The 12,144-nt window shown below is 37.1% G+C and overlaps 1 protein-coding gene across 3 annotated transcripts in view; it reads right to left on the reverse strand.

The window, feature by feature from the left end:
* SCAPER (S-phase cyclin A associated protein in the ER) overlaps positions 1-12,144 on the reverse strand; it is a 150,842-nt gene that overhangs the window by 93,331 nt on the left and 45,367 nt on the right. For all 3 annotated transcript variants that reach the window (XM_072402028.1, XM_072402030.1, XM_072402029.1), the window contains 9 exons: positions 9,516-9,677; positions 9,217-9,289; positions 8,878-8,995; positions 8,222-8,333; positions 7,846-7,986; positions 6,956-7,111; positions 6,146-6,288; positions 5,307-5,388; positions 2,979-3,131 (listed from right to left, as the gene is read on the reverse strand). In XM_072402028.1, coding sequence (XP_072258129.1) covers positions 2,979-3,131; positions 5,307-5,388; positions 6,146-6,288; positions 6,956-7,111; positions 7,846-7,986; positions 8,222-8,333; positions 8,878-8,995; positions 9,217-9,289; positions 9,516-9,677 — 1,140 coding nt within the window. The remainder of the gene's footprint in view (positions 1-2,978; positions 3,132-5,306; positions 5,389-6,145; positions 6,289-6,955; positions 7,112-7,845; positions 7,987-8,221; positions 8,334-8,877; positions 8,996-9,216; positions 9,290-9,515; positions 9,678-12,144) is intronic.

Below are 12,144 nucleotides of genomic sequence, written 5' to 3' on the forward strand. Positions count from 1 at the left end.
ACTGGAGAGGATCAAGGAGAGAGTTGGTGCTCAGGTAATCGGTGAGTCTTTTGTAGACAAGGTGTTCAAGAAGTTTGGAGACATATGGGAGGAGGGAGATAGGTCGGTAGTTAGAAGTTAGGGAGGGGTCCAGTGAAGGTTTCTTCAGGATAGGGAGGATTATGGCATGTTTGAAAGCGGAGGGGTAGATACCAGTAGAAAATGAGAAGTTTATTAGTTCGGTTATGGCAGGGGCCAGGGTGGAGGAATGGGCACGGAGTAGATCAGAGGGAATTAGGTCAAGCAGACAGGTACTAGATGAAGATGATGAGAGAAGAGAGGAGACTTTGTCCACAGAAACAGGACTGAGGGAGGGCCAGTGATGATTTACAGGTGGAAGGGGTGGGTGTGGTTGGAGTGGCTCAGTGAACAGAGACATTGTGTCTGATTTTGTCAATTTTCTCTCTAAAGTAGATGGCAATGTCTTGGGCAGTGAAGGTTGTTGTGGCACTGTCTTCCATTTCCCCTTAGAATCAAATTTAAGCGCCTGTGCTCTGCCTTTAACCCCCCAACCGCTAAGCCCGTAATTTCTCGCACTAAATATTTTTGCTCTTTTGGATAACCCCGTATTTTTTCGCCTACACTAAAATCGGTCTACAATTTAAAAAAAAAAATTTCATGAAAACCTGTGACGCTTTTGGAACAGAAATCTAGAAATCAGTGTAACGCTCAGGTGGTTAAATCCCTCCACAGTTATTGTCCCACTTACATTTTTGACCTGGTAGAAAAAAAATACTCCACCAGCCGCTTCCCCCATGACCTACTAATGACTTCCCCACTCATACCCTCATCACACGTATGGCTCCAAGACTTTTGTAGAGCTGCCCCGACTCTCTGGAATGGTCTTCCTCGTCCTACTCAGCTTGCTCCGACTTTCTGCTCATTTAAAAGAGCACTCAAAGCCCATTTTTTCAAACTTGCCTACCCATCTTTTTCTGTCTTTTGAAACTGTCACTATTTCCCACCACTGCATATCTCCCCTTTTATTGTGTGGTTATTCCCCCACCTTATTGATTGAAAGCTCTTTGGGGCAGGGTACTCCCCTCCTGTGTCATTGTCTGTCATTTGCAACCCCTATTTAATGTACAGTGCTGCGTAATATGTTGGTGCTATATAAATCCTGTTTATTATTATTATTAATATTAATAATAATAATAATAATAATATTAATAGTAACCCTGGAGTAAGCCCTAACTGGAAAGGGAGGGAAACTGATCAATGGACATCTTTCTCAGTTTATCAGGACAGAGGAAAGAAAAACAGCAATGGCATATTAGAAAGAAAAGAAAAAGCATTATTATATAGTAATTGAGTCGGGCAGCCCTATGCACATATATATAGATACACATCAAAGTTTTTCTCAGTAAAAGTAAGAAAAAAAAAACAAGTCCATCAATTAAGTTCTGTAGGGAATGGCATATGAAGTATGTATTGAACATATGAAGAAAGGAGGTGCAATAGGGCATGGAAAGCCAAGAAACCTGCTGAAATCAGTATTTAGAAAGCAATTCTGCCCCCTATCAATGCAAATTGATATTAACTGTTTTAGTCCTAATAGATGGCCTATAAAAAGCTTTCCACATAAACATATTATCACGCAAGAACCATCTCATGATGTGTAAAAACATAGAGCTCCCTTAAGACCTCTGCAACCTTATTTTTGCAAAACACTGATGGCATTGGTTACAAACATTACTAAGCTTCTGAATGTTCCTGTGAGCACCCTTGGGCCATAATCCCAAACTAGAAAGAACAATTCACCCCTAACCGGCCACAACCAGGTGCCCCTCACAAGATTTTTGACAGAGGAGTCAAAAGAATAATCAGAAAAGTTTTCAAGAAGCAAAAGGATCACTCGCAGAGAGCTTCAGTTCGAGCATGTTTAAAGTTTTCTGCACAACATTTGGACATGCCAGTGTAATACTGGGAGAATATCAGATGAGACCAATAGTGAACCATGTTTGGAGCAGAAATGGCACTGCTCATTACCCCCCAAAAAAACCATAACAACAGTGAAGTTTGAAGGTGGGAACATCCTGGTATGGAGCTGGTTTTCAGCATATGGTATTGGCAGACGTTATACAATTGAAGGAAGGATGAATAGATAAATGAACCAGGATATTCTTTAAACAAATATGCTGCCATCTACCAGGATGCTAGGATAGAAAGTTAATGATCCCAAACACACAGCCAAGAAAACTCTCAATTGGTTTCAGAGAAACAAAATAAAGCTGTGAGAATGACCCAGTCAATCACCCAACTTCAAATTGAAAATTTATAGAAAGCACTGAAGATCAAAGTTCATAGAAGAAGCCCTGAGAACCTTCAAGATTTGAAGGGAAATTTTCATACCTGAGCAATGCATATGTCTAGTTTCTTCATACAGGAGACATCTTGGAGCTTTGAAAGGCATTTCTACTAAGTATTAAATAAATTTCAGTATGTGTGTTCAATACCTATTCCCTGTGCCGTTCCACTTAACTACACATGACTTAATTTATGAACGTATTTGTTTTGATTTTTATATGTGTAGATTACTTGGGTTGTCACCAACATATAGTGTAAGTTTCCTGTCAATACACCCATTATATTTACTGAGAAAAATGTTGACGTGTGCAATACTTCTTTCCTCTGCTGTAACTACAAATGATACTAAGAGACATAAAAAACAATTACAACAAATAACACTCATAACAATATTTTTATCTAGCTAATACTTCTGCATATATTGTACAACCAAACATTCTTGTAAAGATACAGCAGAAGCAGACAAACAGTTCATCAAACTAATGTAATAAAAAATGTCCAGTATAAAAAAAGTATAGAAAACCAAAACTTATAAAGAAATGAACAACTCCTATGTAACATAGGAAGTAGGGATTTAGATACAAAACTGGGTGACAGAACATTTGTAATAGAGTAACCTGGTTAATACTCACTATTACGCTACAGAGTGTGCACTGCTTTTTTCGCTCATATGGGGTGAGTTTGGGAGCATAATCTGTGTTTGCATGTCTGCCACTGCTCAGCTCTGCTGCCTTCTCTTTCCGCTGTTCAATCTTTTCCAGGTGTCTTCTCACACTCTCATCATGCTGTACAGAAACATGACAATAAAACTGTGACCCACCAAACTCATCTGACACTATACTATTACAATGATATCCACAGAAATGAAAAAATGTAGTTGTATAACCACTAACTAAACTAATGAACACAAGTGAAAGAAATATACACTTCAGTGGTTTAGAGATCATTATAATCCAAGTCACAACAGATGCAAAGCAAGTTTGTTGTAAAAAATAGTACAAACAAATGTGTGCATGTAAAGGTTTAACAGCACAGTGATTTTCCATTTTGACCAGTCATTTGTACACAGACAAGGTGATTAGACATTCTGCCCAACCACCCTTTACACAGATATTCTGCTCTACTGAACTGTTGTGTATTTACACTAAAGCTGCGTACACACTTCCAATTATTATCGTTTGTAAACGAACAACGAACGATCCTGCACGATATCTGTGAACGATCGTATAGCACCGATCCTGTACATACAGAAAACGACACGATCGTTCAAAGATATTGTACACACGTATATATACACACACAGTATATATGAATATATATATATGTGTACGCAGCTTAAGTCTGTCTGTTAAGACACTTAGCTCAACAGATGATATGATTTACTTTGCTTTCTGTACAGTATGTCATGAATATCAATTATATGCCCTGCCAATAGTACACTCTTATGTAAAGCAAACAGTTAAATACACATTAGAAACTAATATACATTTGTTGTTTTATCTTCTACAGGATTTTTAATTCTGTATAGTCATTGTTGTGATTTCCACTAATTTTCCATCACAAAAACACTGTTCAAACATTCTATTAATGCACTCCCCAATCCTTTATCCTGCATGTAATTAAAGCCATTCAGATATAAACCTAGTGGTATGATTTTGACATATCTCCCAGCTAACAAGTAAACAAAAACTATTTATAGGAACAAACAACTGAGAGACACAAAATTTTCCTCTCTAGCATTACTATGTACCTCAGATGAAGCTTATGTTTACTCCTGACACTCACTCTATACTCGGATAAATAACGTGGTTGTCATTACTGATCTAGAAAAATGATGCCTCATTGATCTGGCTTTAATATTTTCTCATTCAATAACCCAAAGAAGAATAAAGCCAATGAGGTCAGAGTGAAGTCCCTGATCAACAGCTTTAAGTATTAAAGCCACTGTATTTAAATTAAAGCCAGGCACATGGTACTTTCAGAAAGAGAGGTTAGAAAATGGCAGCCTAAACATGTTTTTTACATAATATTTTTATTTTTAAGCTATGGTTTCGTGAACCATTCACTACTGTCCTGCAGACCAGACCACCTTTTGAGAAATCAGCAACGAACCACAGAGGTTGAACCTGGAAATTACCTATTAAAGACTTACCAAGCCTATTGTGATGTAAGTACCAATCATAGAAATAAGAAAAAGGATCAAGAAATTATCTGAGTTTAGAGTAGAATAAGGAAGAGTATTTTTCAGCATAAAGCTGGCTTCCTACTCAGTAATCACAAACAAGAAAATTATGAAAGAAAAAAAAATGCGTGTGCTAGCAGTTGTCACAAAATTTGTGTGTTAAGTCTTCTTAAAAAAAACAAGCTGCCTTTACAGCACTGCATGGTACCCCAATCCCCCTAATCACAACCAGAAATCACTTCTGGTGGTATAAAGGGGGCTTGTAGTTCTGAAAAGTGAGTAGTACTTGAGAGGTCATGCGGTAATCTGCAGTCTAACAATGCTAATTGATTCTAAAGCCAGGATGCGGTGAAGCAGTAACACAGGAGTCTGCTGGAGAGCGCTCTGTGCAGAGACACACACAGATAACATCTAGAGAGGGAGAGACTGGCCCGAGGCATGGGGATCATTATAGGAGGGGCTCTGAATAAAAGCTTAAAGTCTCTGAGGTGGTTTACTTCAGTATACTAAATGATATGTCCTGTCCTTCCTTCACAAACTAGGTGGGCTGGATGCAGCTTATCTGTTCCCAATATCTTGCTTTCTACGCTATGAAATTAGGTAAGGGAATGTTTTCAAAGGTTCCTCCCATATAATAAATACAAAAAAGTCCTAAGGCCTTAATTTCTGACTAAATAGAAACCATAGGTAGCTTAATTTAACTCCATCGAGGCCAGATCATCATTTTGGCTTGCTGTAGCAAACATGTCTGCTACAGACTCTTGAAACTCATACTAACCTTGAGCTGGATTTTCTTTTGCAGCTCCTCCACTGCCTCTTGTTGTGCTGCTGTTAGGGCAGCCAACCTTTCTTCTCTGTCCCTTTAATAAAAAAAGAAAAAAACAAACCGCTGTGAAAAATGTATTTATTTTACAGTGTGACTTATTAAAGTCAAGATATTTTAGTATATATTAATGATTGCTCATTTCAGGTAAGTTACCTTACAAAATAACATTTAAAAAATGTGTTGTGAACTAGCTAATACTAGTTTTTGGCATCTTAAAATCGGCTTGTTGAGTGTGCTGCAGCACAAAGCTGAAGCACCAGGGATTTCAAGGAACCTATACAAACACATGGTTACGACCAACCGTAATGGAAGTGAAGGGAGGAGAGCACAGCGGGGTGCCACTTGCTTTCCCCTCCCACCCTCCATAGAACAGAACAACACAGAGCTGTACAGTGCTCGTTCATTCACCTTTTGGGTGCTTGTCTTTGGAAACAATTGTAAAAGATCATTTCCAACGACAAAAATCATACATTGCCTAACACTGTTGCTACAGTCTACAGACAACAATTTCTCCAACTTTAATTATTTACACTTTCCCTAGGACAAGATTTATGAATTTGCTGAACAATGACCTTGATTTTTTATAATTATGAGTAAGACATTATATTTTCCATACAAAGATCTTGGTTTGTATTTTTAATGGGTATTTAAATCCAAATGATGCAAGTGCACACAAATGACAGCCAATATCTTACCAAATTATTTCTTTCATAGATATACCAGTCACAACATGTTCAGAAAAACTGCATGGTCAAGCAGACAGCTACAGCAGACCACAGATAGCTACTTACCTGGCTCTCTCCCTAGCTGCGTCCTCTCTTGCACGCTCTTTTTCTTGCCTCTGCAACTCTATGCGAGCTTCTTGCTCCTTTCTCTTCATCAGTAGTTCCTCAACCCGGGCCTGACGTTCTGCTTCCAGCACTCTTTTACGTTCCTAAGCAAAGGATTGAAGTAACACATCTGTAATTATGACCTAAACATAGTATAGTGCCACTAAACTCCCTGGGGACTTTATAAAAGTGTATCTTATACATTTTTTTATGGTCCTTATTGATCTTATCACTGAAGGCTTTTAGTTGAATCTGTTTGATATGAGTGAAAAATACCTGTTGAGCTTTTACCTGAATGACTATTATAAGTTATACTGGGCTTAGTTAACTATATATATATAGTTTTGGAGTTAGGATACACAATACGGTTGCATCTTTTACACATAAAACAAGATCTGTGTCATGGGCAAGTAACAAGTAAAAGTAACAAGACAAACATTACTTTTATTTTTTTTTGTAATTTTATGTCGACATTGCTGAGTAGTAGAAAGTAGAAAATCAATTGTTAGGTCACGTTTCATTTAAACACATTTAAAGTTGATAGCAGGGATGTTAAGGATTCCTATGTCCCTGGACAACACAAAATACCAATGCAAAAAAACAATGACCAAAATTAATTTAGTGCTACATAAAAAAATTCTAAGATGAGAGGTATATTCTTGAAAATAGTGAACTGCTGTGCACCCTAAAACTTTGGGGAGAGCCTCACTCTAATGTACTGTAAGATTTATAACAGGAGGATTTTTTTAATCATCAGTACTGAGTTGGTACCTGTACGGCTTCATCTCGTGCTTGTTTCTCTTCTTGTCGTCGCTGTCTTTCCTCCTGCAACTCATTAAGTCTTTGCTCATACTCCTTTAGCTTAGCCAACACATCATGGCGCTTGTTTTGAGCTTCCAAGGTGTTGATGAATGCAATTTCATTTACCTGTAGTGTGAAAAAAGCTCCATTTAATACACTGGTATACTATTGCAAAAAATGTACACCAATCAGCCAAAACATTAAAACCACCGAAAGCTATAGTGAACAACATGCATTATCACGTAAGCAATCATAGCATTTCTAAAATGTCAGCTGACCCATGCTGACCCATGACCACCGCTGAAAAAAGGCTATAATGGGCAGCTTGGTGTCAGAACTGGATTGTGAAGCAATAGAAAAAGGTGGCCTGATCTGATGAATCACCTGATGGCCAGGAGTGTCATTTACCTGCAGAATAAATAGCAGCTAGAAGCACCATGACAAAAAGGAAAACTAGAAGAGGCAGTGTGACTTAAAGTGTCTGCTGCTAAAGTTTTAGTGACAGATACCCTCAGGATGCCTTCAGAGCTCCTGTGAAGTTCAAGTATCCATGGGTTACAGCTGTAGGGACGAAACGGAATTACACAATATCAAGCAGGTGATTTTAAGATTTTGGCTGATTAGTGTAAATATAGCTTACGTATACTGCTTATTTATAAAAAAAAACTGGAAAAATGTTGCCCATAATCTGGGACTGGAAAAATGACCTCAATTTACATATGTTTTCTGTGTTCTTTATATTTACCTAAAAAATTAGGTAAACCATAATGCAAACACCAAAATTTTCCAAAAGCACACAATAATGCTTAAGTAGTGTTTAAATAGTGTTTTTTAATAACTATATGTGTATGTATACAAACCTTAGCTTCCTCCTCTTGTGCCTTCTTCACAATGGCTTGTAACTGAACCTCCCTTTTAAATTCTGCATGGAGCAGTTTCTCATCCATCATTTTGCGCCTCTGTTCGAGTAATTCTTCTTTCCACTTTCTCACCTCCTTCTCCTGTAACATAAAGCCATCTATAAAGATACCAAGCACTTTCTTTAACAGGACATGTGCAACAGCCCACACAAATGGATAAAATGACACTTATTCCAAAATACTTACACAGATTTTCTGCATGTGATGTTAGTGATTGATTTGTTTTGAATAAAGATATAAAGGAATGATAAATTCTAGGCAATGTTTTTATTTGGTATATTTGAAGTAATATTTCTGACTCTACATTATAACTCACCCTTTCCAGTAACTTCTGAAGCTTAAAAGCTTTCTCTTCCCTTAGCTTCTCCCTCAGCTGTTGTGCTTTAAGCTGCTTCTCTTCATGCTTCCTTTTGGACTCAGCAATTGTTCTGGGGAAAGTAGATAATGGTAATCATCACAATGCATGTTAATGTGTCTTTTGCACAATATTTTTTTTTTATTGATGTAAAGAATTACACAGTTATAAATAAAACAAATAAAATAAAAGTGTTCAGCATAAAACACAATAGTCCTTTTGCTACAATGTCCATGGAAATTGTCCATAGAAAAGATTGCTATGGAGGAAATGCCTGGTTTTAAAACTTGCCTGTGTTTTTTTTTTGTACAGCAAAATACATTGCTCTATAGTCACCTTACAGTGACAGCACTAGGAGAACAGTAAAACTGCAGATGATTGTGGACTCTTTCACAGACCATCACAGACTATCAATAGACTTAAGTGATGTGATGATGTGTTTTCCCACAAGTCTTTATTAATCATGAAGATAGGACTCTAGGGATGAGGCTTAATATGGCAAACAGCTCTGAACATATTCACTTGCCAGTTATGTTAGGAACATTTTCAGCAGTTAAGAACAGAACAATAATTATATCAAAGGACAGGCTGATTAAGACACTAGATGAATGCCTGACCTTTTCCTAGAAGGTGAAGATAACTTTTCATGCATATGGATTCCATGCCCCGGTGGTCTTGAAGGTTCTTCTTCCACAATATCTCCCCAGGATGTGTTCTGTCTCCAAGACTCACGAGCTGCAAGATCAAGCATGCACCAAGTAAACAGAAAAGTTAGGCTTATTTTGTCTGTCTAGGGTGAGGTTTTCTCATAACTAAATGCTGTATAATAATTTTATTCTACGCTAATTTATTGAACTAGGTATGGCTTTTACTATAATTTAAACTTCAGGAGTTGAACAAAAAAAGTCTATGGATTCTATTTTTTACCACTTTACAGCTTTGTTTTTGCATGTTACCTTCATAATCTGCTAAAACCTCATTCCAGTCCATTGACAATCCACTAAACGACATACCACTGCCCACGCTGGCCTGGAAGAAAAACAGAATTATCATTAATAGTAAAAAAAAGTATAGGCAACCTGCAGAATAGTGTTGAAAACGTCAAGGATTCTGGGGCTAACAGATGTCTAGGATATACAGTAACCAATTACCATTCCTGGACGCATACCAAACACAGACTGGTGTCCAGGATTTTCAGGCAAAAACGCCTATTTTTAAACACGTTTATCAAGATAAAAACACACAAATTACTCACAGAGAAATCACTTTCATTGTCTATTTCAATGTCATTTTCCTCTGCTTCAATCTCTCTTGTTAACTGCTCTTCCTCTGCTATAGCACTTGCTATGGCCTCTTCATTAGCTTTCTCCAGTCGATCCGCAAGCTCTTCTTTTTTAGCAAGAACCTCTGCCATTGACTGTAGGAAAACAAGAAGAAAAGTAATAGAATTCAGGAACATGAAGGTTGTCACATGTCACATACAGTAAACCCCCAAAAAACATAAATAAATTACATATGATCAAGTAACAATAACATTTAAAAAACATAAAATCTGTGTTAAATTATTTAAGGTTGACAGAGCTTATTAACAAACCTGCGTTTCACTGTAAACACCCTTCTCTCAACAGTACATTGGAAGGTCTGAAGTTTAATAATCGTTACGTTCTCTACTGTTTAAATGAACCTAAAATGGTACTAATAGAGATGTGTTCTCCAAACCTAAGAACTGTAATGTTTAAATGCAAAGCTTTGATAACATACATGATGTTTCAAGGAATGCTCTATGCAAACAGTATACAGCTTAATATAAATATCTAAATATTTAGACATGAACAGCAGTAAATTTGTTTTAAAACATGCCCAAACTGAGCTCTGTAGCTGAAGACACCGTGAAGTAATGCATCCTCAAAGACAAAAACAGAAACTCTGAAGTTTGGCTACAGTCAGTTTCTGAACAAGTCCCTATTGCAAGAGAAAGCAAATCTGTAATTTCAATGCTTCTGTGGTGAACTGTGAGGTTGAACTGTTCCACAGTGCCTGTTTTATAAGCTGTTTTAAATCTCATTTACAGCTTGATAAAAATATATAAATATCACTGACCACAGGTTCACTTGTATTTCACTCAGTTTATGAGTTGTATGACCTCCATGCACAATACTACAACACATGCAGAGGTATAATCACTAATGTCATTCATGCCGAGTGAAAATCATGCATTTTCTATATTACAAAAATTACATTCTTGGAAAACCCTCATAAATGTAATATCTTAATATTAATATTTTTATTGGAAATTACCAGTTTGTTCAACATCAGTTACAATGTAGCAAACAAAACTGTAAAGAAAATGTGACATTAGCAAGGAATTTAGAAAGGTCTTGAAGATATATGATGCCTAACATTTTTTGTTTGATTTTGGATAGTATGGGGAAGAATTAGAATTTCAATCAGATAACTCCTGTTTGGGATTCTGTTGGAAAAACTCATCCTCACTTTCTGTCCCGCTTGCAACTTTTCATCAGGCAGGAAGAAAGCAAAAACCTGAAACATGGATATAGACAGAAATAAAATCTGACAGTGTTTTTAGCATTACTCTACTAAAGAAAATATTTTTTTGCCTGTGTTGCTATTGGAGAGCTCCCATCACTTCATGTCTAGTAGAACATTGTCAAAAGTGAGGGTAAATCTAACAGCTAAATGGTATAAAGCATATCCTTTCATATGCACTTTTTTACTGTTTTTGTGTATGCTGACACACTCTGACCTTCCACATACACTTGTCACTCTCACATGCATTTGTTTAAAAGGTAAAGGACAAAGCACAAATTAACATGCAATGCCACAATGTAACACAATGTCTGTATATAATATTGAACCTTTCATCTGTAACAAAATTGCAGAGTGATGAAAAGAATTACCTGTTCTGAAAAAGTACACCATGAAAAGAAACAGTTAGATAAAAGAGATACATTGTTAGCCTTTGATTCTAATAAAAAGAATGGCACTCACATCATATCGTGAGAGGGTGAAGGAGCCCTAAAGCATTTGACAACCAACACACTGACTGCCCCCAAACAAATGATTATCATCCAGCATTCACTCCTGACCCAAACATGATCAACCATCTTTCTATCTACCAATCTCCCAAAAGACAATAAAAAAAAAGGTTTGGAAGTGAAAACACCAGAGTGGATGGAATATCTCCATTCAAATATTACAACCCACTGGTGTTTTAGAAGTCTCTGAAAAGGTTGGATGAGGAGAAATACAGATTCAAAACCTCATGTGAGGACCTTTTACTGTAATATTTAAATTCATAGTTTTCCCTCAAAATAATAACAAATCAGTTATTATTATAACAATGCAAATTGATGAATGGCAGCTACAAAGTTTAGTAACCCAAATCCAGATAACATCATATATTAAACCATCTTTTTGGATTCTGAAGAAAACACAGCACTAAGGGTAGGTTAAAACCTGTTTAAGAGTTGAGCGACCCCGCACGGTCCCATGTGGCAGGCACTTTACGAGCCACAAGGTCACTCACACTTCAGAGTTTCTACTTATAGAACCATTGACTGCACATACTGTGTACTAATAGTGGGAAATACAATGCAGAATCATGAGCTAGGTTATCATTGTTGCAGACAATACAGATCAATATCTGCCCTTCAAGCCACACATGCAGGACCTATCAACACCCATGAAGGCTTGTCTAGGGGAACTTCAATCTTGATCATCTCTAGATGAGACCAATTTAATGAAGGTTCGGTTGTAGTGGAGGGCCTGCAAATAATGATTAAGTTAAAAAGTCTACTGACTTTGACCTAGCCTTTGGGGCAAGAGCCCTCCCCCACTTTTCCACACCATCCTAGTTTTGCAAT

Source organism: Pyxicephalus adspersus, chromosome 2, assembly GCF_032062135.1.
Source record: "Pyxicephalus adspersus chromosome 2, UCB_Pads_2.0, whole genome shotgun sequence".
Taxonomy (NCBI): domain Eukaryota; kingdom Metazoa; phylum Chordata; class Amphibia; order Anura; family Pyxicephalidae; genus Pyxicephalus; species Pyxicephalus adspersus.